Genomic DNA, 26,865 nt, shown 5'->3' with positions numbered 1-26,865 from the left:
GGATATCACGGTTCTAATAGAAGTATACTTGGCTACTGCGGAAAAGGTTTCTTCGTAGCCTATCTCTTCCTTCTAAGCATACCCCTTAGCCATAAACCTAACTTTGTATTTCTCCACACTGTCATCTGCAACATATTTGACTCTGTAGATCCATCTCGAACCTACCACTGACCTATCCTATGGCCTAGGTACCACTTCTCAGACATCATTGACCATTATAGAACTGTATTACTCCACCATAGCAGCTACCCATACTTGATGCTGAACAACCTCTTGAAAACTAGAGGGTTCCCCAACCTGAGCTACTAGGGCCTAGTATTTGTCTGGCTGTCTTTGCTTCCTTTTATCATTCCTGGGTGCACCAATGAAGTCCTCTGCATCCTGTAGAATTTGTCAAAGTTCCCAACTCGTTCTTCCACTGGTAGTGGGTACATCTATCAGATCTTCCTCTTCTTGAGATTCCTCCTGTTCTGAAGCTTTGCCTTTATGAGAATTATTGGTACTAGTTTCTGTTGGTCAAAGTGGTTGGGCCAATGGATCATCTTTTGACTGCTCCTCGGAAGGCATTTCTTGAGATTTCCTGAAAGCTTTGTCCTCTGTGAACTTTACATCCCGCCGAACTACTACCTTCCTACTCCCTAGAAGATAAACTCTATATGCCTTAGCATTCTTGCTATATCTCATAAGATATCCTTTCTCAACAGTTTGATCTAATTTATTTCTTGTTTCTTCGGGTATACGACAATATGCCAAACTCCCAAATATCCTGAAATGACTGACTTTAGGTGTCTTCCCGGTGATGACCTTTTCCGGAGTGATTTTTCCCAATGCCATGTGTGGAGTCTTGTTCTGGACATAAACTATCGTGTTGCATGCTTCTACCCACAAGAATTTGGGCATAACTTAATCATACATCATCTCCCTAGCTGCTTCCACAATAGTCCTGCTTTTCCTTTTTGCTACTCCATTCTGCTTCGGATTGTAGGGAGTTGTCCACTCTCTTCTGATGCCTTCCCTAGCGCAAAAATCAGTGAAGTCCTTGTCAATGTATTCTCCACCATTGTCTGAGCACAACACTTTTATCTTCTTTCCTGTCAGATTCTCTACTAGAGCCTTGAACTCTTTGAATCGACCAAAAACCTTATCCTTGGTTTTCAGAAAGTAGATCCAAGTCTTCCTGGAATGGTCATCGATGAAGGTGATGAAGTATTCGACACCACTAAGAGCTTTTGTGGACATAGGTCCGCAAATGTCTGAGTGTATCAATCCTAGAACACTCTGAGCTCTATTGTTACTTCTAGAAAACGCTGCTTTGGCATACTTGCCTAGAACGCACCCTCTGCATACATCATCTCGTTTGGTACTTAATTCCGGAACTCCTGATACTGTTTTCCTGAGAATTCTCAAAGCCCCATGGTGTAAGTGTCCCATCCTCTTATGCCATAGTCTCCATTGCTGCCTATCAGTGCCATTGGAGATTCTAGCTGCAATCTACACAGCCTGTTACTTCTTATTCCAATCTGGGCCTTCCTTTTCCAATTCAGGTATATACTTTCTCCTTAATGAAGAAATCATCATAGCCCTTGTTTTGAAGTTGAGATACGGAGAGTAAGTTCATTCCCAATCCAAGTAGATGCAGCACATTGGTTGCTCGAAGCCACTCTCCTGCTTCGGTTTGAAAAACTACAGTACCTCTTCCTATGGGGGTATACTTTGCCTTATTTCCCATGGTGATCTGAAAAATCATCCTTTCTTCGTGATAATTTGAAAAACATTCTTGAATTCCTGTCATATGCCAAGAAGCTCCACTATCTATATACCAAACCTCAGAAGAGGCAGAGCTTGCTAGGCAAGCGACTTCTTTCAGTGTGGAAGCTAACATAGAATAATCGTGATCCATGTTCCTCGTGCTTTCTTCTGGAAATCTTCGTGAGTCCCTTTGAGTTGATGCCTCTGCATCATGCTCCTGACCCATAGCTGATTCTTCTCTCCTGTTGCCGGATCTTTGCTCTGTACCATGTGAAAATTTCTAACCCGAAATTCTACTACAGTGACTGATTTATTTCACCTGCTTATTTCTCACAATAAGTTATTTACGAAATCCCTTCAGCAAACATTAAAATAAATTCTACTGCAGTTATCACATAATTACATAGAGAAAATAACAAGCACAAGAACCAATCACATCAACACAGTTGTTTTTGGACAATTGTCCCCAGAAAAACCCAATGTGGGAAAACCGGTGCAACAGATGAGGGTTTTATTAATCTTCAGCAATAATCGCTTTACAAGGAATGATTTTACAGAGAAACTAAGACACTACTGAGAGAAAACACTTGAGACAAGGTTCATCCCTTTCCTGGAAACTTTCTGACACCCTGGAGACCCTTCTCCCACTTCTGCGTCACTTTGCGTGGTTTTGCGTCAGCCTGCGTGAGGACTGCGTCTTCCCTCTGCGCTGTCTCTCAATACCCCCGCGTCACCTCCTCCTCAGTCACTAACTGCTGTTGATGCCCTCCTCTTCCTCCACCCTACAACTCTCCCTCTGAAATCGATCTCTTTCTCTTTGAGAATCGATTTTCCTTGGGATACTGAGTATCCGCTGGTGTATCTCCAAATGATCCTCAAGTCTTCTCTTATACTTTTCTTGTTGATGAATCAACAACCGAGATGAAGTCTCTAATCAACGACTAAGATTAAAACAGACTTGATCCTCGTCTCTTAGAAGCTTTTCACCCTTATCTTTATTAATACCCATTAATATTTTATTTTCCTAAGTTTAGACTTAGGAACCCATTAAAAATATTAATTATTTTAATAACTCCTCATCTGGGTAGAATTTCTCCAAACGATTTATGGGTCTTGGAGATCTCATGTATTCTAGCCTCTCCACAAAATTTTGGAGCTAGAGCACATCTGATGCTACCCTAAATCAACAACTTATGCTTGGAGGTAAATTAAAAATGTAAGCTAATCTAAAATGCTTAAATGAAATGCAAGTAAGTTCTCCCAAAGAAATATTAAATTTGCAATGCTTCAAAATAAGGAATCAGTGCTCAACAATATATTGCAATTATAACTTTCAAATGGAAATTAGCCTCTAAGTAAATTAGAATAATGCAATCAATTTGCTTGAAAAACAAAATTGTTTCAAGTAGACAATAGAATGCTCCAATACTCAAGATAAAAATATAGCATTTAGAAATGAATCATGCACTCAAGTATACATGAAACAATTTGTTATACTAAATGGAAATGAATTAATAAACAAAATTAAAGTTTGCTAGAAATTAAAATGTTTGCATGTGAAGAGTAGATTGCTCAAAGTAAAGTGTTTATAGCTCAAAGCAATATATAAATAGAGAATGCAAAGCCTCAAGTTGAATTGTGGCAAACTTATCTAAACAAAAATAAAAATGTGATGAGTGAGGTTGTGTAAATTCCCAAATTAAGCATGCAAAATAAAATGTGATGATGAGGTTGTGTAAATTTTAAGCATGCAATTAAAATGGAAACCAAGAGAATGCAAAAGTTAATCCACCCACATATTTCTCTCCCTAAATGGAGAGAATGGATGCCATGGGTAAAACCCAAGCTCTCATTAAAAAAATAGATCTTTATTAGCTTTGCTACAATGAGTAGAAGGCCCTTTAATAGGTTGCCCAAAATATGGAAGGGAAAATTACAAAATAGGAGTCTATAGGAGAGCCAAGATCTCCTTCCAAGAAGTGGCAACCACAGTGGCCAATGAACAACTCTTGAAATCTGAAAATTTCAAGAGCCCTAAGGCCCACGGCCAAGCTAGTTTGTTGTTGTCCAAGATTGCCCACAACCTTTTTAAAGTTGATGCTCAAGTGCTCTTGAGGTCCTACAACAAATAGTTAGAGTTTCAAGCTTTAGCTTCCTCAATCTTGTCAACACAAAGGGTGAGCATAGTCCATAAATAAATCTGAATTTTCTCTGCAAAACCAACACTCAAATTTAATGGAAAGGAGAGAGAAATGTTGGCAAATATAATCTACAAATATTCTATAAGATTTAGACTAAGGAATTGGAGCAAAACTCCAATTCTTGCCTAATTTTCAACATGTTCTTTAATAGCAAAATAAAATCATTATTAGCACAAGAAATTGAGACAAATGATTTTAAATGAAAGTGGATTTTGAAATACAAGCTAAAAGCCAAGGATCCCTGCAACACAAAATCGTAAGATGAGGCCTTGGGAGATGACAAATGTGAGTTCTTTAATGAACTTGCTCAAGAGTGGGATGATTCCTCCAAGAATTTCCCCACGCTTGAGGTTTGATTCGAGATATTTCTCTACACAACTTCAAATACACATTAGATCTGCATGGATTAAAAGAAACATAGTGATAAAGAGAGCTTAGAGATTTATTGGAAAATCAACTAAAATTTTCTCTATCTAGAGCAAATTCTCAAAACCAAATGCCAATGTGAGATAGCTACACATTAACAAATCTATAAAAGCAATATGGAAATCATGGAAATAATAATATAAGTAGAAACATGAAGTACAATGATCAAGATATTACCATGCTAAAAAAAAACAACACCTCATAAGTGAACCCCAAAGTATTTTATTGCAATAGAACATGAGTGTACATAAGAGCAGAGCTTTTCCAAGCACAATAGCTCGTTTTTTCAATGGATACATAGTGAGAGCCAATGGCTCTATTACATAGAAGTTTGGGAGCCAATTCTAAGGCAAATGGTGACAATCCCAAAGCAAATGGGTGACAATCCCAATGCTCCTTCATGCAAATTCAAATTTCCCAAGTGGCATCAATAATCCCTCAAGCAAAATTGAATTCCATGATGAAATGACAAGTGTAGAAATGTAGGGACTCATGTGGGGACAATTTCCCACAAGAATATCTGTCACATATTCTCCCAGTCCTCCCAAATGTGCATTCACTCCACAAATTCGTATTTTCCAAGTAAGCAACTTTCTCATTTATTGCCAGAAATTTGATTTCCTTGAGTGTGCCATGTATTTATGATGCAAGGTGCCAAATCATCCTCCACTTGTCCTTTGACTCATTCCTTTGATTTGAGATAATTTCCAAGCTAAGTCATCGGATTCGTCCTAAACCCCCTGTGAATCCCGAATCCGGCAAATCCGACACGATTTGGTCCGGATTCGTGTCCAAATCACAGGACACGTCGTGTCCGAGGGCGTGTCGTGATTTTCAGAAGCGTGTCGCGATTTTGGGACACGTGTCCTGTTTCCAGGACTCGCTAAGCTCAGTGCGGGAAAGAAAAGGGCGTGTTTGCTCATTAATATTTTCATTTGGCAAGTGATTTGTGCTGTTGCAGCAAGGAGTAGAGCATTTTGGCAGCTTCATGATCAAGTCTAGGCCCTAGTATTGATACGCTATTCATGGTAATGTTAAATTCTTAAAGTAAAAGTGACATTCTCCTTAATCTTCATTTTCATCCTTTTACTTAAATTTTTAACATTACCATGAAATGACTCAGGATGTTTGAGAGTGGTTCCGGCCTCATTGGATTTCATATGGAGAAAGTAGAATTTTAGATTTCATTCAAAATCCAGCAGACTTATCAGTTTTTCAGGATTTTAAGATTGGGGGATTGCAATGTTTCCATTGAATTTTGTCATGTATTAGGGTATGGAACTCGTATTTAATCAAGAGCACCAAACCAAGAGCTTCTGAATATGTCGCTCCCGCTCCCGTTTTCGCTCCCGCTCCTTGCTTTCGCTCCTGCTCCCAAGTAACACTGTTCCTGATGATATGGGTCTGGACACCACTGTTGAGTTGGCATTGGCCAACATGGATCTCAATGATCTAGTGCTAGAGCCTCTTAGATTTGATGACTTAGAGGGGTCAACCTCCATACCAGCAGATGCAGAGGCGACTATGGATACAGGGGAGGAGGAGGATGCAGAGGAGAGCAGTGGGGACTATGATGATGGGGATAGTGATGCTGATTGATGCCTTGAGGCTTGTATACCTGTAGTTGTTTTATATTTTCTATTTCTATTTGCCATTGGCATTGCACCAACACTATCTATGTAACACATTTTGATTTGATGACTTAATGAGAAAACTACAATTGTCTTAAAATTTGTGTAAGAAATATGATAATATCTAATTTTTAATATATATATATATATATATATATATATTTAATAAAATAATATATAACGTGTCCTAACGTGTCCTGTTCCGGGGGGTCAGCATGTCCGAATCCGACACCACGAATCTCGAATCCTACGTGTCCCGAATCCCCGTGTCAGGTGACTTAGTTTCCAAGTCATTTTTATGTCATTTTGTCAAATGAAGCTATTTATTTTTCTCCATTTAATTTATTTTTGGTTTAACTTATTGCCAGATTTCTCACTAGACTTAGGAAAAGTGGATTTTGAGGGTCTAGAACACATTTTAAAGCCCTCAAAGTGTGTCATAGTAGAAAGGTGAGGGTGAGAGGTGTAATTTTGATCACACATACCCCATACAACTTCTCTGGAAATCACTTATTACATTTCATATACAAAATTTATTCCAATTTCCACCCTGCAGGAAATTTTAAAAATTAAAAAAGGACCCCTTAGACTTAATCAAATTCCATAGGATTTTTTGTGTGATCTAGTGTGGTAATATACAATGACCCTAGACACTAGGACTCCTCTAAGGCCTCACCGTCAAGCCGCACTCCAGCTTTCGGGTTATGCTTAGAGGAAAAAACTCAATTAATTATTAAGTCCTCATAAGGATATGATAATTAACTGCATGAAAAAGACCTCCCAAAGTAAAATCACTTGATGACAAGGTCCAAAGTTACCTAGGCCTATTACATGACTCGACTCCTCAGACTATTATCACTTTTACATTGTTCCTGCAGGGCTTGTGGAATTTGAGTATAACAGAAAAAGATGAGAAGAAGTAGAGTTGAAAAACTTTTAAGATATGATGAACTCTAATGGGACATTGAAGCTTCTGATACACACTTGGGGCATGGAGTCTTAAAAAATTCTTCAAGTGCCACTCCAGTGGTCAACACCAACAACCAACAAAACATCATTCAATTGGATAAATTCCCCCTGATGGAATCTAGAAAGAAACGTAGCCCAATCGTATCACGGGCTAAGTACCTTCATCACCCAACTCCACACAAATACCTCTCTCATGTTCTTGAAAAATGTTGAAGAGTTGCTTGTCACAATTCATATGTCTCAATGCCCCACTATCCATATACCATCCAACACTTGACATAGCGTTAAAAGACAATTAAGAGACCTTAGAGAAAATAGTCTTAAACTAGGATGATTCATCACACACTCCTAGTATAGTATTTGTTGCAATGTTTTTGTTCTCCCCCTTCTTCTTATCCAGACATTTGTTGGCATAATGTCCCATATGGTGACACCTAAAACATTTCACTTGACTCAAGTCTTTATTTTCTGTACTTGAATATTCCATCTTACCCTTCTTGTATCCTTTCTTGCACCTTTTTGTCCTTCCAATGAACTTCTTCTACTCCATTTTGTTGTATTGAATAGGTTTCTAACTTGATCTTTTCCTGTACAAGATTATCCCAAAGCTTCACAAAATCTGGCAAAGTCTCATGAGCACAAACACTTTGGACAAAAGGCATCCATGATGGAGCAAGTCTATTCAAAGCAATGGACACCAACTCTTTGTCCTCCGCCATTGTCCCTATGGAAAACAATTGATCTCTCAAATTTGTGACCTTGGTAAGGTCACTCACCATTATATTTGTCTTTACTCATGCGAACTACTAAAGCCTTGTTCCCCAAGAGCATCTGCCGAGAAACACAAGTACTTTGAAAAAAACCAACCAAAGTATTAAACATATCCTTACTAGTCATCTTCTCTACAACATGAGTGATGAAATGGTCCTTTATCAAATCATGAATGATTTTCTTTTCCTTGACCTCCTTGTCATGAATGACCAATAATTCCAGATTGGTAGGGGTAGTGATCATTTTTCAGTGTGCTCTCAAATTTCAACTTCCCCCAAAAGCATTTGTAGTATAATCTTCAAAGATATGAAATTGGAAGCACTATCTACCTTGTCACTCTCTTTGATACCAAGAGTCATCATCCTAAAATTCTAAAGCAGACCTCAAAGCAAAAAAGCTAGTCCACTACAAGCAACCCACAAAATGCAAATATGTCCACACAAGTGAATCACTTCCCTTACAAGTGACACATCTCAAGCACTGAGGTGTTGACAATCCACATGCAAGGTTTCATGGTAAGGGCACTCGTCAATGCTCATCCATGGTCCAATGCACCTCCTCCAAGTGCTCCAAGGTTGAAACACATCTCCTAGGCCATGTGCTTCCTCCAAGTCCACCCACTTACATGCCTATTCCCTCAACTTGAGCATCCTCAAGTCAAGTGTAAACCTCCATGCAAGCAACCAAGCAACCCCATGCTATATAGGGTTCAACACCATCCTCTGGAATGCCCAATGCAATGCATCTACCAAGCAAGCAACCTCTTCTCATATACATGCTACATGAAGAATGTCACCAAACCCCATAGGTCTCCAATGCTCCAAGGGAGACTATCATCAATACAAGGACTAGTAATCAATGTGTAAGACACCTCCAATGTGCATCTCCATCATGGAATAACCAAGGGTCAACCATGCACCATGTACCCCACATTGCATGAAGCATCCCTAGACATGGTGTAAACACTTTTGGAGTAACCTCGAAAGCCAACAATGTGGGTGTTTGCAATGTGCATCACTGCTGATTTAACAAACATCACCCTCCAAGGAGTGACTGTCTCATATGGGATTCACAAATGCTTCATGTCCTCATTGTGGAGGGATTGAAAATGTTTTCCATATCTTTTGGGGTCAGTTTACTACAGACCACTAGACAAAACCAATCATTTTGTGAAACGGATATCATATTTTGGGAACTTCTCTTTTTCTTATATCTAGTCTTTGGTCTAATTGGTATAATTCTATTTGCTATGCTTCAACAGCAAAGTATGATTCCATTCTGTTAAAATAGTTCTATGATCTATCTACTAAGACATTGTTTATTATATATGTGCATATGTAAACGCACAATTCACAGAAAAGTGAATGCAGTTTTTTCTCTCCTTTTCCATCATGGATATCTATTTTTCTTTGATACTTACTACATGGTATAGTATTAACTAGGTAGCTAGTAGCTACCCTAAACTCCATGCAAGTGGGAAATACAATCTCTTTTTACAGACATATAATTATTGTCATGTTTCATCTTCATGGATAGTGTTGGATAGATGTCATTTAAAGAAACAGAGGTTATTTATAAAACCATGTCCCCATTCCTAATACATCCTGTTATCTGTGAAGGTGTTACAACTTTGATTGGTGGTGGAATAGGGCCAGCAACTGGTACATGTGCAACAACTTGCACTCCAGCACCAAGTCAAATGCAGATGATGTTAGGTGCAACTGATGATCTGCCCATTAATTGTGGTTTCCTTGGGAAGGTATCTTTATTTGTTAGAATTTTGTTGATATATTTATTTTGTTTATCATTACTGTAGCAATAGAGAGGTTTATAGTTTGTCCTTCTAAAGCTACCATAATATCAGTATAAATCTTCTCTAGCTACCTGTAGTGAAGCTGCACAAGAACTATGGTAACTGCACAACTAGAAAAGAGCAGAAGTATAGTTTCTACTGGGAACCTTTGTTTGCTGTCTTTAAAAGTATAAAAAGTATTCAACTACTATTCAAATCTCAGAACATTCACTTGTATAATTTCAAAATGTGAAAGGGAAACAGCTTTAGCAATTTAGTTGTGCGGTAGGTCACTTTTTTCTTGAAATTCCCATATCTATTGTTTGGTGAATGCTAATCTATTTCATTTAGAAACTGAAATCTGTGAACTGATTATTTTCGCTTATACTATTTCAATAATGTACTCTTATGATTTCAGTTTGTTTAAATAATTGTAGTATTGTCACTTTTGTAAATCAGTCAAATGCTTTGTAGATTGTTTGTAATGGCATAGGCCTCCCTTCCCTGTCATACATACAAAGGAAGGAGAGAGCCTTTTCACATTCATTCATTCTTATTACTCTTGTTTTAGAGATGTGACTAAGAGGAGAACACTAACCTTCCTCTTTTGGATCCTCATTTGTAGTTTCTCTCTCATGTCAATCCCATATTCCATATCCTAGTGCAACATTGAATATATTCTTATACTGGGAAGGTGCATGCTTGTTGCAATGGGATATGGGATTGAAAAGATGGTTGGCCAATAATATTCCACATTCATAATATTGAGAGATGTTCCCTTTCCTCTATAATGTCCACCACTAGGCTTAGAACCATAAACCTATAAGATGTAAAATGCCGCATCCTTCGTAATGCACCTTCAGGTAATCTGATCAATCCCCTATATAAATAGGAAACTGATGATCCACCTATGTTGGGCTCTCTCTTTCCCTATGTTGCACACCCTTGATGTCGTCCAATGCTTGGTTACTATCTTGCTTGGAGCATTGATGCATATATGCTTCTACTTTTCTCCTACACAATTTATCATCTTCCTGCAACTCCTAAAATGGTATTGGTCATTGCCAATCAATGTTGTTGTGGGATGATTAGATAGGTCTCTTGATTCCTCCTCAATTGAATGATGACAAACTCAGTGGGATAGTTCCACATTATGACTAGTGACTTTATTATTTGCAATTGTGGGTTTTAACCCTATACAATTAATTGCTGCAATTATATTCTTAATCAAATAGAAAAGATGCAATGGCAAACACATACAAAAAGACAAATTTTATCTTGAAAACCCAAAACTAGGAAAACTAGAAAGTTTTTTTAATGTGTCTTTTTTTTACAGTATTACAATACGATATATATACATACTATAATATATACTGCCAATCCTTTACCCTGGATTAGAATACAACTGCCGTTCCTTAACCAAAACTACAAAAACATGTACTAAACCATTATGCACCACAAAACAACTCAACATGAAAGCCATGTGCCGAAAACGACCACAATCAAACACAAAAAGTTGCCCTTTTTTTTTGAGGGCGTTGTCCTTGAACCACTGTGCAGGGGGGCTTCTGCCCCTTGTAACCCCCACAAACAGAGGGGGCTACACCTAACGCAACATACAACACACACATATAGTCATGCAAAAAATATAACACATACCCAACATTCTCCCACTTGTTATTTTCTTTACACAGAGGGTCAAAGGAGTACTTGATCAACAATCAAGGGCAATAATGCCCATTGTTTTTCTACACCAAAAGAACTTCTCAGTGCTCACAGATATTGTTAATGAATCTACAACATCCTTCAACGTGTCCTTCACTAGTAGCACCTTCTTTTCTTCAACCATATCTCTCAAGAAGTGATAATGAATATCAATATGTTTTGCCTTAGAATGACATGATAGGTTCTTCGCTAAGAAAATTGCACTTTGACTGTCACAATATATTGTCACCGCTTGCTATACCAACCCAGTACCTGAACACAATATTTGTAACCAGAGCTCCCTTGCTTGCTTAAGTGGCTACCATATATTTAGCTTCTATAGTTGAGAGTGCCAGTACAAATTGTCTCTTGATCATCCAATTGGTTGTTACTTGCTTGCATGAGTGGCTACCATGTATTCAGCTTCTATAGTTGAGAGTATCACTACAATTGTCTCTTGATCATCCAACTGATTGCTCCTCCAAATAGGTTGAACACATACCCACTTGTAGATCTTATCCAATCCAAATCTCCAGCTCAGCCTACATCAACAAAGCCATGTATGTCCAACACTCTATCCAACTTTGGTCTTCCTTTGTATCATTAACTAGTAGTGCCATGCAGATACCTGAAAATACTCTTTATTGTTGTCAAATGCTACTTCCCAAGTTTTAACATATATCTGCTCAACACTCCCCACTACATGTACAATGTCTTGTCTAGTGCAGACCATTTTTTACATCAAACTTCCAACTATACTAGCATAAGGCACACAGGACATGTCCTTTTCCTCTTCCTATGTCTTGGGACACTGTTCTGCAAATAACTTTACACCTACATAAATAGGGACTATTACCCACCAAAATGGGTAACCCCATAGGAGAAAACTTTTCTCCTACATTTGATAGCTAGCCAAGCAACTAGTCAGTCAACAACCCCTAACAAGCCATTATTTGACGATGATTTCTATGTGCCTCTACCATTTGCATCAACCATGTGCCTCTACCCATCTAGCATTTACACTTGGATGAAGGTGGACTGTTATGCGAAAGGTACTTTGATCATTTTGCAATCAGGTGCTTATACTTATTTTTTTTGAGCACTTAGAATAGATAAGGGGTGATTTGTAAGATTGGCCAATCGTGACTGTAAATTTGTTCTTTCACCTTACTAGGGGGTTAATATTTAGCCCTAGTCCAGTGGGACCTCCCTTAAAGCCTTAAGGTTATTGGAGGGGCACAAATTGGAAAACCTGAATTGAGATAGCATGTTCATTATCCCCTATACCATACTTCACACTTTCAGTGGCACATTAAAAGCCCCATATACACATCCATTCTTCGAATCTAACTTGTCATTGGTTCTTTGGGATTAGGCACCCACATGTCTACACTCCTTGAGTAGGGACAAAAAACATTGCTTTGGAGGTTGATGTAGCTAAAAGGTTAACACATAGGCAAAAGCCTAGCATGAGCTCTACCCTCCTCATTAGCCATCACCTGGTCCCTGAACACCTAATGCTCCTTCACATCAAAAGGAACCTTTGCATGTCCCAACCTTGGTGAGCAATGCACTATCTCATCTTAAGGGGTAATATAAAATGCTACATCATAAAGAGCAAGCTCTAGCCCTTGATCTATGCATCATAATACAAAGCATTATCAAGAAAAAGTAAAAGGCGCACTAAAGGGGTGGAAAAAGTAGGCTGAGCAAGGTTACTCATGCCTCCATGATTGCTCTCTCCTTTACATTCATACACTTAGGATGTGGACTCCCCATCAGTTGGTCCCTTTGATCATGGCACTTGGCCATGACACTAACATCTTCTGATTGAGGGGTTGAACTTAGACATGCCACTTCCCCAAGAGGATTTTTTATGATTGCACCACTAGACCCAGTATGCCCCGAGGCTGGCCTTGACACAACTTGATGGGAAGGAGTTGATTCAGAGCCTAAATGACGATGGCCATCCATTGAGGGACTAGGGAGGGCTTGTTGCACTTGGAGAAGCCCTAACGTTGGAGAGAGAAGGCCATGTTTTGACAGTTGGAGACCCATATAGATGACATGGTGACATGCCAGCTGGATGTGGAACCTCGAGGGATGACTTGAGGTGGCTTTGAGGGACTTTCCTCAAATTTTGGGTTATTCTGGCATTATGACAATTTGTCACACCTTATCACACCATGACATGGAATTTGGAGCCCTAAAAGGGCATGATGTCAGTATTTCATGAGGCTATGGCTCACACTTGTGGGAAATTATGGCTTATTTTGTCACTTAGCTATAGTGGGTTGGCGTGTAACCCAAGGTTATCTAATGTCAAACTTGTTTTAGGGGTGTCATTAGTTAGAAATTATTGAGGTAGACATCTTATAAATAGAGGTCACCTCACTTTCATTTTAGATCATCACTTGTGGACAAATTCATCTTCCTCAAAGGATTTCAGCCTAGCTTAAATTGACTTGTATCTTGTAGAGATGTGATCTTTTGTGGAGTATTTTCTTATGGAGCTTTTCTCTTGCTTTGCAAATGTTATTTGAAAAATTAAAGGCTTGATTCATGCATTTTTCTTGCAAGTATTCTAAGTATTTGAATATCTTTATGGCTATTGCATGGAATGGATATTGTTAGGGTTTCTATGTGCTAGTTTTTATTGAAAATAATTCTATGAAATATTAGCAATGGTATTGTATGCATTACCCTTTTAAGACTTGTGTGACAATCCCTTGAGTGATCCTTCATGTTAAGCTCTTCTCAATGATTTTGTTCCCTCGTAAAATGATAGCTAAGGTATGAAACTAGGGTTTTTCATATTCCCTTACTCCATTCTAGAGTTTGGTTTTCTCCTCAGCAGATCTTCGTCTAGACTCCATCACCCAAGATCAAGCACTAGTCTTCCCACATTGTTGATCACACCATAAATTTTCCATAAACCTAATTTCTCTCTCCTCTCAAATTTTTGGCCCTTTGAGGTAAATTGCTAAGCTAGGGTTAGTGTCAAAATTCAACTAGGGTCCATGTGCTTGTGGAAGGGTTTTATATGTGATTGGTAGCACATTGCCTCAAAATCATCATTTTCCCGTGGATAATTCTTCCATTTTAGGGTTGACGTCATAAGCCCTAGGAAATTTTTTCCCTAGGAAAACCCTAATCTAGCCCTAGGTTTCAAATTGGGTCTTTTTAAAGGCTTATTATTCCTAAAATTGATCATATTCATCAATTCAAGCCTTTTCTTGGCCTTGTGTACCTAGATAAGCCTGTTAACCTTGCCTATTCACAAACCCTAGGTCACTTGTGCCCTAGATAGTGCTTTTGGATGGTACGCTTTTCCTTATCTAAGCTAGTTTGAGCCTCATCCTTAAGTTGAGTACCTATCATAAGCCTATCCTTGTCACCTCCAAACCTTAGACTTTATGTATCCATTAGGTGACCTACATAGGGAAGCCTCCCTTATGGTGAGAATCCACTACAGAATAGGAGGTGTTGGTTTTGGTGACAATGTACCACACCTCGTAGTGTTGTCACTTGGTCTAGCTTTTTGTCCGTGAGATATGTTCAAGAATCTAGGGCAAGTGTAGTTAATGAGATTCTTCTTAGCATGATAACTATTTGTGAGGTTTTTCTTATTAGTACAATCTTTCCTTATTATTAGAGTGTATCTTCCTTAGTTCATCAAATAGCTATCAAAATACAAGAGACAAGAACACAAAATGTTGGCTTTCTGCTATTGATTTGGGGTAGCATCGAATGTGCTCTAGCCACGAAATCTGGTGGAGAGGTTGGGACACATGAGATCTCCAAAACCTAGAAAGGGTTTGGGCAAATTCTAAACAGATTAGGAGATATTAAAATAATTAATATTTTTAATGGAGTCCCTAAGTCTAAACTTAGGGAAAATAAAGTATTAATGTGTATTAATATGAATCTGTGTTAGAATGGTCCAAAAGACATGGATCAAAGCCAGATCTAATCTTAGCCGTTGATTAGGGACTTAATCTTGGCCATTGAGATGTCAATAGGAAAAGTATAAGAGGAGGCTTGAGGATCACTTGGAGAATACACCAGAGTGATTAGTCATTCTATTCTCTAGAGCGGGGTTTGCTAAGAGAGATAGAATCAGTGATCAGGAGAGCAGTTGAGAGGCATTGAGTACAGAGAGACAGAGAGGCAGAGATACTGTCGAGTTAGCCGCAGAGCAGCTAGAGAGAGAGACGCAGGTGCAGCCAGTGCCCACGCAGAGGCAGCGAAGTGCTGCGTAGAGCACCAGAGGGGCCAGTGTAACTGACGCAGAGGCTCAAAGAGCTGATATAGGGCTAGCGTTGGGCTAGGAGAGGCTAACACAGTCCAAATTGGGCAGACGTTGGGGTTTCTAGGGCAGATTGGTGCTGAGTAGCTGCCGGAAGGATTATTCAGGGTTTCAGCCAGTAGATTACAGAAACCGAGAGGTATTACTGCTAAGGAAATTCTCTGTTGGGTAGGCCAATTTCGGCACCCAGATTGTACTCTGATATTGCTTAATAAGAAAACCCTCAGATAGCTCCACCAGTTTTCCCACATTGGGTTTTTTCGGGGACATTAGTCCAAAAATAATGGTGTCATGTGGTGTGTTTGTTGTTGTTTCTTTTGGTTGTTGATCTATAATATGTTGAGCATGCACTAGTGTTTATTTTCAGTATTTACATTGTAAATAACTTGTTAAGGAAAATAACAAGTAGGTAGGAATAAATCAAATAAAGTGCATGGAGGGCTTCTAACTAAGTAAACTTAGAAACTTCAACATGGTATCAGAGGGTGATTGCAGATCACAGGAGGACTAAGAGACATCAACCGAGCGGAGAAATAGCAGCAGAAAACAGTTGTCCCGAGGTGACAGAAGCTGTTTCTAACAACGCAGAAGCCAAGGAGTGTGACGCAAAGCCATCCAGGGACACGCAGAGGAAGCTGGGAGCTGCGCAGAGCCCCCAGAAAGGCCAGCGTTGTTGACGCAGAGGGCCAGAGGGCTGATGTAGGGCATCCCAGGGCTGACGCAGAGCCAACATGAGGCAGTTGCTGGGGTCTAGAAGGCTATAGGAATATTGCAGAGTGGAGCTGGTGAGGTACTGTAGTCAGAATAGTACCTGACAGAGGAGGGCCAAAGGAGTTGTTACCGAGGGTTTCTAGCCGAGGAACCCGGATCAGAAGTGCAGTTGCACAAGTCGATCAGAGTAGGGGGCATCTTGACAAGCGGCAGAAAGATTTCGAGGAGGGAAATCAGGACTCAAAGGGAGTCCAGAAGAGAACTTCTAGACGGGAAGTAGAGACTCAGAAGAGTTGAACAGAGAACTTCTAGGAGGGAAGTAGAGGAGCATCATGGCACTACACGGGGTAAGAGACCAGGATAAACTGGACGGAGCATCGAACTTCGCAGTTTGGAAGGCCAGAATCTTATCAGTGCTTGACAGGAATCGTGTTAAGAACTTCGCCTTGAAAGTAATAGCTATCCCAGTCAACCCCAGTGATAATGACAGTTATGAGGAGGCGATGGCGAGAGCCAAGTGCATTATCCTTGACAGGCTCAAGGATCATGTGGTACCACATATAGCTGAGAAGGAAACGGCATTTGAGATATGGGAGGCTCTCAAGAAGCTGTATCAGCATACTTCTGTGCAAAGAAGAATGTTGCTGGAGAATCAGATGAGGTCATATCAGATGAAGAAGGGGCAATCGATTGACACCTTCCTCGGAGGACTGGATGAGATACGAGACTAGTTGACTGCTATAGGAATGACACCAGATCAGGAGCTGATGGTGAGGACAACCCTGAATGTTGTCTCAGAAGACTGGGAAGTGTTTGTCCAGAGTATACTGGGCAGAGGGACACTTCCACCATGGGACGAGATGTGGGTAGCTCTTCACCAGGAAGAGATCAGACGATAGTCAAAGACAGGTAGCAGCAAGAAGGGGATCAAAGTCAAGCAAGAGGAGGAAGATGTGGCCCTAGTATCTGAGGGAAAGCAGGAGAAGCAAAAGAAGAAGGATCTCTCCAAGAGCAAGTGCTTCCACTGTGGGGAGCTGGGTCATTATGCGACCCAGTGTCTAAGGAAGAGGAGTAAGGGAGAGTCTTCCGAGACTAAGGCAGTGCTAGCACGGGCAGAGAAGGAAGTTTTGACAGACGATGACTGTGCCATGAGTGCACATGCACCACTTGAGCAGAAGTGGGGAGACATTGAGTTATAGTCAAGAGGACTACAGGCGATGAGGGGCAGGATCCTCGAGGTACCCAGCCTCTTGGATTAGACCTTGCTACGAGAGCCCCATTGAGGAGTAGCAGGACTGGCTGAGTGGGTAGAGACAGATGCGGATGGAGCGGCAGAAAGAGCTACAGTGGAACAGCCCCGAGACAGCGCAAGGCTAGCAAGTTGCAGCAGTGCGAGAGGCACAGGAGTGTTGCATCAATGCAGGAAGGCACATAGAGGTGTGCAACAATGCGAGATGCAAGGAGTTGTTGCAACAATGCAGAGGTCAGAATGGGAGCACTTGTCAGCGACGGAGGGAGCTTCAGCATCAATGGGTGTTTCTAGCCCAACAGGGAGGTCAGTTGGGAGATCAGTTACTTACTTCTTAGTAACTGAGTTGTAGTGTAGTAGTGGGCAGCACGATGCAACATGAGGAGAGGAGGTGCAGTGCAAATGCAGTGTTGGGAGGAAGGACCAGCAGCAGCATAGATGCAGAGGGAGTTGTCGTATAGATGCAGCAGTGGCAGTGGCAGAACCATGGGCAGTAGTGCAGCAGATGTCGGGCAGGAAGGCCTACCATCAGCACAGGTACCAATGCTGGATGATCAGAGTAATACTCAGAGAGGAGTATTGCTAGAGCATAGTCCTCGCTAAGAGGGTGTGTTGATTTGGGGTAGCATCAGATGTGCTCTAGCCACAAAATTTGGTGGAGAGGTTGGAGCACATGAGATCTCCAATACCCAAAAAGGGTTTGGGCAGATTCTAAACAGATTAGGAGATATTAAAATAATTAATATTTTTAATGGAGTTCCTAAGTCTAAACTTAGGGAAAATAAAATATTAATGTGTATTAATTTGAATCTGTGTTACAATGGTCCAAAAGACATGGATCAAGCCAGATCTAATCTTAGTTGTTGATTAGGGACTTAATCTCGGTCATTGAGATGTCAACAAGAAAAGTATAAGAGGAGGCTTGAGGGTCACTTGGAGAATACACCAGAGTGATCAGTCATTCTATTCTCTAGAGCAGGGTTTGCTAAGAGAGATAGAATCAGTGATCGGGAGAGCAGCTGAGGAGCATTGAGTACAGAGAGACAGAGAGGCAGAGATAGTGTTGGGTTAGCAATAGAGCATCCAGAGAGAGAGATGCAGGAGTAGCCATTGCTCACGCAGAGGCAGCTAAGTGCTACGTAGAGCACTAGAGGGGCCAACGTAGCTAACGCAGAGGCTCAGAGAGCTGACGCAAGCCAAGATATGCTGACGCAGGGCCAGTGTTGGGCTAGGAGAGGCTGACGCAGTCCAAATTGGGCAGACGTTGGGGTTTCTAGGGCAAATTGGTGCTGAGTAGTTGCCGGAAGGATTATCCAAGGTTTCAGCCAGTAGATTTATCAGAAACTGAGAGGTATTACTGCTCAAGAAATTCTCTGTTGGGTAGGCTAGTTTCGGCACCAAGATTGTACTCTGATATTGCTTAATAAGAAAACCCTCAGATAGCTGCACCGGTTTTCCCACATTGGGTTTTTTCGGGGACATTAGTCCAAAAATAATGGTGTCATGTGGTTCGTTTGTTCTTGTTTCTTTTAGTTGTTGATCTGTAATATGTTGAGCATGCACTAGTGTTTATTTTCAGTATTTACATTGTAAATAACTTGTTAAGGAAAATAACAAGTAGGTAGGAATAAATCAAATAAAGTGCATGGAGGGTTTCTAACTAAGTAAACTTAGAAAACATCTACCAGGGCCAAAACCTCTCACTCTTTGAGAGGAAAACCCGCACAAAATTCTTCTTATAGAGATTCCAATTGACGAATACCAAGACCATGACCCTTGACCTATTAGGCCACTCCAAGACCAAGACACCAATCCTCTTCTTTGTCACTGCTGAGTTCATCATCATCACTACTGCTTCACTGAGGTCTTCACTACTGTTGTACTATCAAGGTCATTACTGAGATCACTATTGTTGCAACACTATTATACTAAGACTTATGACAACATCTAGAAGTATGTCGAGAGAGTATCACTGAGATCCTCATCATAATAGTTATGCCAAGAACGTGACTGTGTCTTTCTTACTGATATCTTCACCGAGACTGTAATTATATTCTCCTTGCACCGAGATCACAGTTATGCTGAGAGTATATCATTGTGGGATTACTGAGTTCCTTCTTATCATAGTTATGCTGAGACTGTGAGAGAGTGTATACCCCTGTCATACCCATCCGAAAACCATAGAATCCTTCTCCAACCGAAACATTGTAATATTGTCTTCATCCGAGATTCTTGTACCATTTCACTTGTCTGAGATTTCAGAGAGGTGTCCGAAGATGTCACTGTAATTGTTACCGAGATTTCAGAGGTATGTCAAGGTTCTGTCCTCATCCAAAGTTGCAGAGGCTTGTCCAAAGTTCTGTCTCTCTGTGGTGACTCTAGTTATAGTTGTTTGTCCATGTATTCAAGCCGACATGAACCAGTGAACCGTTGTGTCTCCATATGTGAGCCGACTTGATATTTATATACATTTTGAGGCCGACATAACTGCTTTCTTCATCGTTTTGCTTGTTGCCTTCTTCAAGAGGATTGTGCTTGTCTTGGAGGGCTGATCTAGACACTAGGTTGACTCATATACATTACATATATGCTCAAGAAGAGCTCTTTAACATTTTCTTTGACTCTTTGACTTTCCTATAGCACTTCAACATGTGTTGGACCTATGTAATGAGCAAGAAACTCATTTTATAATTTACAAAAATAATATTTCTTTTCTTTTACAATTACAAAGATCAAAATTACATTTATGAAGACCGAACCTAGTTACATTTTGTTCAACAAGATACCTTCACAAGTCCTGCTAAATTTTGAGGCAACATCTTCCAATGCCACTGTCGAGGGAGTATTAGAGTCGACCTCCTCGAAATCCAAACTCTAAGCTTCATTTCCTTGATTGAGCTCATCCCACTAAGAAGGATAAATCTACTTATCTAGCAACTCCATTGGAAGAATGAAGATCTAGTTCTTCATTGAGCTTCAACATTTCAATGCCCATAGGGTGAAGCAAGCATCTCTTAAAGGTATTTTTGAATTCACCTTGAAAACTCTCCATTTGGGTGTTATGCAAGACTCAAGGCAATGGCTCCTTGGGATCTGCATGAGATGCACTTGTTACCCACCATTTTGTGGGTGATATCCCTATGGGAAATTCCATGATGGTCCTTAGCCGACAGCCAACAGCCCATTGCAGCCACCAACTAGCTCATTATGCCATTTCGTCGTCGCCTGAGCCAGCCTTGTGGTCCCTCACCCATCTGTCAATTCTCTTAGCAAACCCCGCTCTAGAAAATTGAACTAACTGATCAATTTTGGTGTATCTCCAACTGACCCTCAAGCCTCTTCTTATACTTTTCTTGTTGAGTCTTCAATGGCCGAGATTAAGTCCCTAATCAATGGCTAAGATTAGATTTGGCTTGATCCTCGTCTCTTGGAACCTTCTAACCCAAAATTATACTAATACATATTAATATTTCAATTTTCCTAAGTTTATACTTAGGACCCCATTAAAAATATTAATTATTTTAATATCTCCTCATCCGGGTAGAATTTCTCCAAACGATTTCTGGGTTTTGGAGATCTCATGTGCTTTAGTTTCTCCACCAATTTTCATGGCTAAAGCACATCCAATGCTACCACAAATCAACAATTTCAATCATGGATTTTTTACAATCCAACTTGTCAAGAAGATGAGGACACCAATCCTCACTGCTCAGCGATCATTGACTTTCAACTTTCGTAGGCACGAACCTACAAGAGATTTCAATCCCCTAACTGAGCTCCAACTCAACAACTTCATACACACCAACCTACAAGAGACTTCAATCTCCTTAGCTGAGCACCAACTCAGCAATTCGTAGATCCTTAGACCTGTCAGTAACAACTCCTGGTTTATACAAACTGCCCTTCTTCAGTAGGGTTTGTCACCCTACCATACTATCTTTAGATTTGCACCCTTAACCTTGATTACAACCACCTGACATGTAAACTTTAACTTGTCTTAGCTCTTTAGCTTGACTCCTTGGCTCATTTTGATCTATATACAAGCACAATTCTTCTTTGTTACATTCTGCCTTTTGTCACACAATTACCAACACCTCTTGCACAGACTTCTTTGTCATCCTTGTTGAAAATCCAAGTACAATGTGTTCAAGCGAGATTTCTGAACTTCTGATATTTATTTGTGAATATATTAGGTTTTTCTTTGCAATTACTTTCTCTTCATCAAATAAAAACAGTAAGGAGAAAGAAGAGATCATAGAGCACTATAAGACACCAATGTTTAGGTCAGAGACTAGGGCAAAAACCCCACTAAGGGGAAAACCCAACAAATTATTTCCTTAGAGAGATCCTTCAATAATACATCAAGACAGGGACTATTCTGGCCACAAGAAGGCTCCCACAAGTGCTAAGTTACCAATGCAGACTGTCCCCAATACAATGTGAACAAAAAATCCAACACGATCCAAGTTGATATTCTTACCATAATACTATACCCAAGCTTGGATAACACTTTCCTTCTGAAACTCGGATTTCTAATAGAGTGCAATCCTGAGGAAACACAAAAATCAGACCAATTACATTCATTAAATGACTTGGATCTCGTCTCAGGTCTCGGCCTAGTTGTAGATCTAAGGAAGCCTCAAACTCAGACTAAATACAAGCTTGGATCACAGAACAAAACACAAATGATACTTCTCTAGGGCTCAGCCTAGAGACTAATAGCCAATGATCTCGGACCAGAGCAGATTTTGATCTCCTTCCAGACCTTGAACTAATGTTAAAGATCTCAAAACAATATGATTTCGAACCTCAGAAAGTATTTTGATACAACCTTCTAGAACTCGGCCTAGAAGAAGAACTAGGATGATAATTATCTTGGACAAGAAGCAGACATTAGTGATCATAGATCTTAGACTTCGGACCCTCCAACAGAAGCTACAAAACTTCAGCCTTCAACCCGAACTGGATCAAATCTTAGAGAGAGATAAAAAGAAGATTTCTTGCCTTGATATGCCCATATGCTCTTCCTTGTAGTCCTTTGCATAGGAGATCAGATCAGATGTGAGTGAGTGATCGAATCACACTTTAGGGAATGCGAATTGAGTTCTTTATATAGCCATTAAATGATCTGAATTGGTGAGTTCCTGGGAAAACAGAATTGAGTTTCTTTATATAGCCATTAGATGATCTGAATTGGTGAGTTGTTAGGAAAACTGTCTTGACCATGACTAATCTGATCCGAATGAGTGATTTTCTAGGCAAGCCAACTAGCCATCATGTGATCCAAATGAGAGAGTTTCAAGGCATGCCAACTAGCCATCATGTGAGCTTCTAGGCAAGTCATCTTGATCATCTTGAAGAGCCAGAGCCACTTGAAATAATAATTTTGTTTTTCTCGAATACAATGAAAATAAATAATTTTATGAAGACAGACCATAGCTACAATTTCAATAGTCCTTAGCTCTTGGAAACTCCTTGTCAGAGGGCTGAAGCACAAATACACACTCCAAAAAAAATCTCGATCTTTGCACATGAATCTGTATTGTTCTGTCACAAACACTTCTGATAGCAATTTAGGGCTTCCTTCAAAAGACTGCTTTAATTCTGATTTTTCATGTCTTTCTCTCACTCTTTTGAGTAAAAGTGATTTTTCACGAGGGAAAATTAATATTTTCCACCCCAAAATGGATACTAGGGTAATATTGGTGCTTTGAGCATAAAAATCAGGTACCCACATGCCATATGAGTCTTCCTAGTACCACTTTTTTATTTGTTGCATAAAAATTAATTTAAAATTTCATTTTGCGAGAAATTTTTAATTATTAAAAAATCCTATTAAAACCTAATGCAATTTTGCGAGACTCAAGATAATGCCTAGCATGGTAATATACATTGACCCTAGACTTAGAAAACACACTCAAGGCCTAGTTATTAAGGCACTCTAACTTTGGAGGTTGTGAGTGAAAAAACTCAATTAATTATTTACCACTAAAAAGCAGAAATAATTAATTAAGTGAAAAAACACTCTAGAGAAACTTCCTTAGTAACCAGGTCCCAAGGGTCTAAGTCTTTTACATAAGTTCATCATGCTAGTGACATTTTTTACAACTCCCCCGTGGGGGTACAGAATTTGCATAGAGAAAAAATGAGAGAAGGAGAGAAGCAAAAGGGGCAAAATTGCCCTGCTTGACTACTGAATTTGAAAAAAATTGTCAAGCACTTTGTTCATTGGGCCATGGAGTCTTCATTTGCTGATAGGTTTATATGGTAGGTAACAAGGCCCATCCTTGTTATTTGCATCTCGTTTCTAGCGGGTAGTCGATTTCCTAGCTAGTTAATGTTTGGGCTCATCACCACTAGCTTAGTACTCTATTATATCTGAACCAAGAGGTGCCATAGGAGCATAGCTATATATTGTACACATGCTCAATGGTTTTCTCTAGGCAATTAATGAAATAACTATCAACAAAACATTTTGATTAATGTAACATGTTTTATAAATCTAAAAATTTAACGTTATTGAAGTCAAAAGTGTGAAATCTCAAAGAAAAGCTTCTTCCACAAGTATAAAATAGAGAAGGATCAAAGTCAAAGAGTGTTATTCTTGATTGTAATTTTTTCTGAATGTCAAATTCAGGGAAATACTTCTAGTGCAGCAGGTTTAGATGAAATTATAAAGGCTGGAGCTATAGGCTTAAAGCTTCATGAAGATTGGGGAAGCACTCCTGCTGCTATTGACACGTGCCTAAATGTGGCTGACATGTATGATGTACAGGTAAGTAATGTTTTGGACTTTCAAAATTTCTTCTAGAACTGATTTCAATGGATAAATAATACTTTTTTCCCCAATTATAGGTGACCATTCACACAGATACATTGAATGAGGCTGGTTGTGTTGAGCATTCAATTGGTGCATTTCATGATAGAACAATACACACCTACCACAGGTAGACTTATAATCTGTATTCCATTATTATATTTGCAATCAAGTGATAGTTTGCATTTCCATCAAAATGATTATGGATCTTGGAGTTGTATCGATATAAAGAGTCAGGTCATGACGTGATATGGTGATGGATGTTGTCAAATTATGCCACTATGGTACCAATTTATAATATAATGAGATTGTCATGAATGAATATAATAGGTTACCAGAGTCCTGGAATTATTATACTCATTTTTCACTTGATGCTATCATAATGTAATTGAATAATAGATTAATTTCATGTTAATGCTAAGTTGGAATGAAATAATGTATGTAGTTGATCATGTATCTGTTTGGCTACTAATAGTATATCAGTTATAGAGGAGTTTCCTTCGTTGTAAATCATTTCAAACTTATAGCACTTTTTATAAAAAGACTAATTTATTTTGTTATATTCTAGATACTTGTGTACATAATACTACTAAGAATGCTTAGATGAAGTCTTTGGTATTTAATATGAATAAATGTTTTTCATTATTAACTATTGTTTAATAAAGGATCTAAAACATATTTTACTATTTTAGTTATGATAAGGCCTTGTTACAACAAAATCTAGCACCCATGTATGATGTAAAGCTCCAAGCATCAAAGGGCTAGTTTCTGTAACTTAGGAATGCTACGAATTGTCACCTCGCTAGCTCCTCCTCACAGTTTTGGTTGGCTCTTGTCCAACTCAAGGGGAGCTTCCCTAAAGATAGGATCGCCAAGGCTATGGAGTGGAGGCTCAAGGTGATTTTGTAAAGAGCTAGTCTAAGAAAAACAAATGGTGTAGTGAAATGGAAAAAGGAAATGGGAATGAAAGCAAAGGAAGGAGAAGGAACAACGAAATGAGATGATATGGAACCAATGCCTATCAACCTTTGGGCTAATGAAATCATTAAATATTGCATGAAGGTGTCACAATTGAACTACTTTGTGTTGATTTTTGTAGCATCGGATGTGTTCTAGCCATGAAATTTTGTGGAGAGGCTAGAATACATGTATTCTCCAAAACCCAAAAATCGTTTCTGGAAATTCCACCTAGAGATGACTTAATTAAAATAATTAACTTTTTTTTAATGGTTCCTAAGTCTAAACTTAGGAAATTTGGTTAATTAAAGGGTATTAATTAAGTCATGGTGAGAATCTTCTAGAAGAAGACATGGATTGATTTCTAGTTAATCTTAGCCATCGATTATGTTTTAATCTTGGTCGTTGGTGCTCCAACAAAAGATTATAAGAAGAAGTCGATGGGTAGATGGAGAACACACCAGAGCAGATACTCAGTTGCTCAAGCAGATCAATTTTCTCAGTGGCTGAAGTTCGGCAAGAGAAAATCGAATCAAAGAGTGAGTTGCAGGTGGGAGAGAGAGGGCATCAACATAGTCTGAGAGTGCAGGACAAATCTGGAGGGGGCAACACAGAGGAGGGACGCAAATCATCAGCACAGAAGGATTGACACAGGGCCTACACAGTCACTGCGCAGAGGGTGACGCAGAAAGGCCAACAAAAGGGGCAGGAGGTCCTCTTCAGGGTCAGAGAAACGTTGTGGAGTGTGAGAAATTCACCAGTAAATTTCTCTCAGTGACTCTTCCTCTATTTTGTCTTGTACAAAAATTATTGTTGAAGATTAATAAAAGAAACCCTCATTTGCTGCACCGGTTTTCCCACATTGGGTTTTTCTGGGGACAATTGTCCAAAAATAACTGTCACTGTGGTTATATATGTGCTAGTATTTTCCTTGTATTTACTTTCCGCAAAATTTTATTTGTGAAGGCTGCAGTGTATGTATTTTGATATTTGTCGTAGAAAACTGCAAATAATTTGTTTAAGTAATTTAACAAATAGGAGAAATATTATCAGTTACTGCAATAGGATTCGGGATCACCGAATTTTCACATGGTATTAGAGCACTGGTAAAGCAAGAAGAGCTTGGTTGCAAACGGGAGAAGGATTTCAAAAAGAACTGCCTAGGCAGCAATTCGAAACCCCAGAGAGGCTGCATAGTCCATTTGCTAGGTGAGCAAATTTTTCGTGGAAAAATAATTCTCTGAGTGAGTCGAGTCGTCGACAAAGAATATAAAAATTTGGATCGAGATTTGTTAGAGGCAGAGGGGGCAGCGCAGCAGTTTCCACGCAGAGCAGCAAATTCAGTGCTGGGAAGGAAATAACACAGAAAATTATGGATAATCAAGAAGTCTCAGAATTATCTTCCAAATTGGAAGATGAGTTTGCGTGTCTGTCAGGATCGGCTTCAGCTGATGTCTGGTATATTGATAGCGGAGCTTCAGCTCGCATGACTAGAGTAAGGGAATATTTCTCAAGCTATCAAGAGGAGCAAATGGACTTCCAGATAACTATGGGCAACAGAACTAAGTGTACTCCAGTA

The 26,865-nt window shown here is 39.5% G+C and overlaps 1 protein-coding gene across 1 annotated transcript in view; it reads left to right on the top strand.

The window, feature by feature from the left end:
- URE (urease) overlaps nucleotides 1-26,865 on the top strand; it is a 393,081-nt gene that overhangs the window by 251,537 nt on the left and 114,679 nt on the right. The window contains exons 9-11 of the mRNA XM_089403154.1: nucleotides 9,367-9,506; nucleotides 24,150-24,287; nucleotides 24,368-24,459. Coding sequence (XP_089259280.1) covers nucleotides 9,367-9,506; nucleotides 24,150-24,287; nucleotides 24,368-24,459 — 370 coding nt within the window. The remainder of the gene's footprint in view (nucleotides 1-9,366; nucleotides 9,507-24,149; nucleotides 24,288-24,367; nucleotides 24,460-26,865) is intronic.

This window comes from Pinus tabuliformis, chromosome 2_1 (assembly GCF_031772625.1).
Source record: "Pinus tabuliformis cultivar Carrire ecotype Pingquan chromosome 2_1, CPIR1, whole genome shotgun sequence".
Lineage (NCBI taxonomy): Eukaryota > Viridiplantae > Streptophyta > Pinopsida > Pinales > Pinaceae > Pinus > Pinus tabuliformis.
The sequence above is the reverse complement of the archived record's forward strand: the minus strand, read 5'-3'. Positions and strand labels throughout refer to the sequence as shown.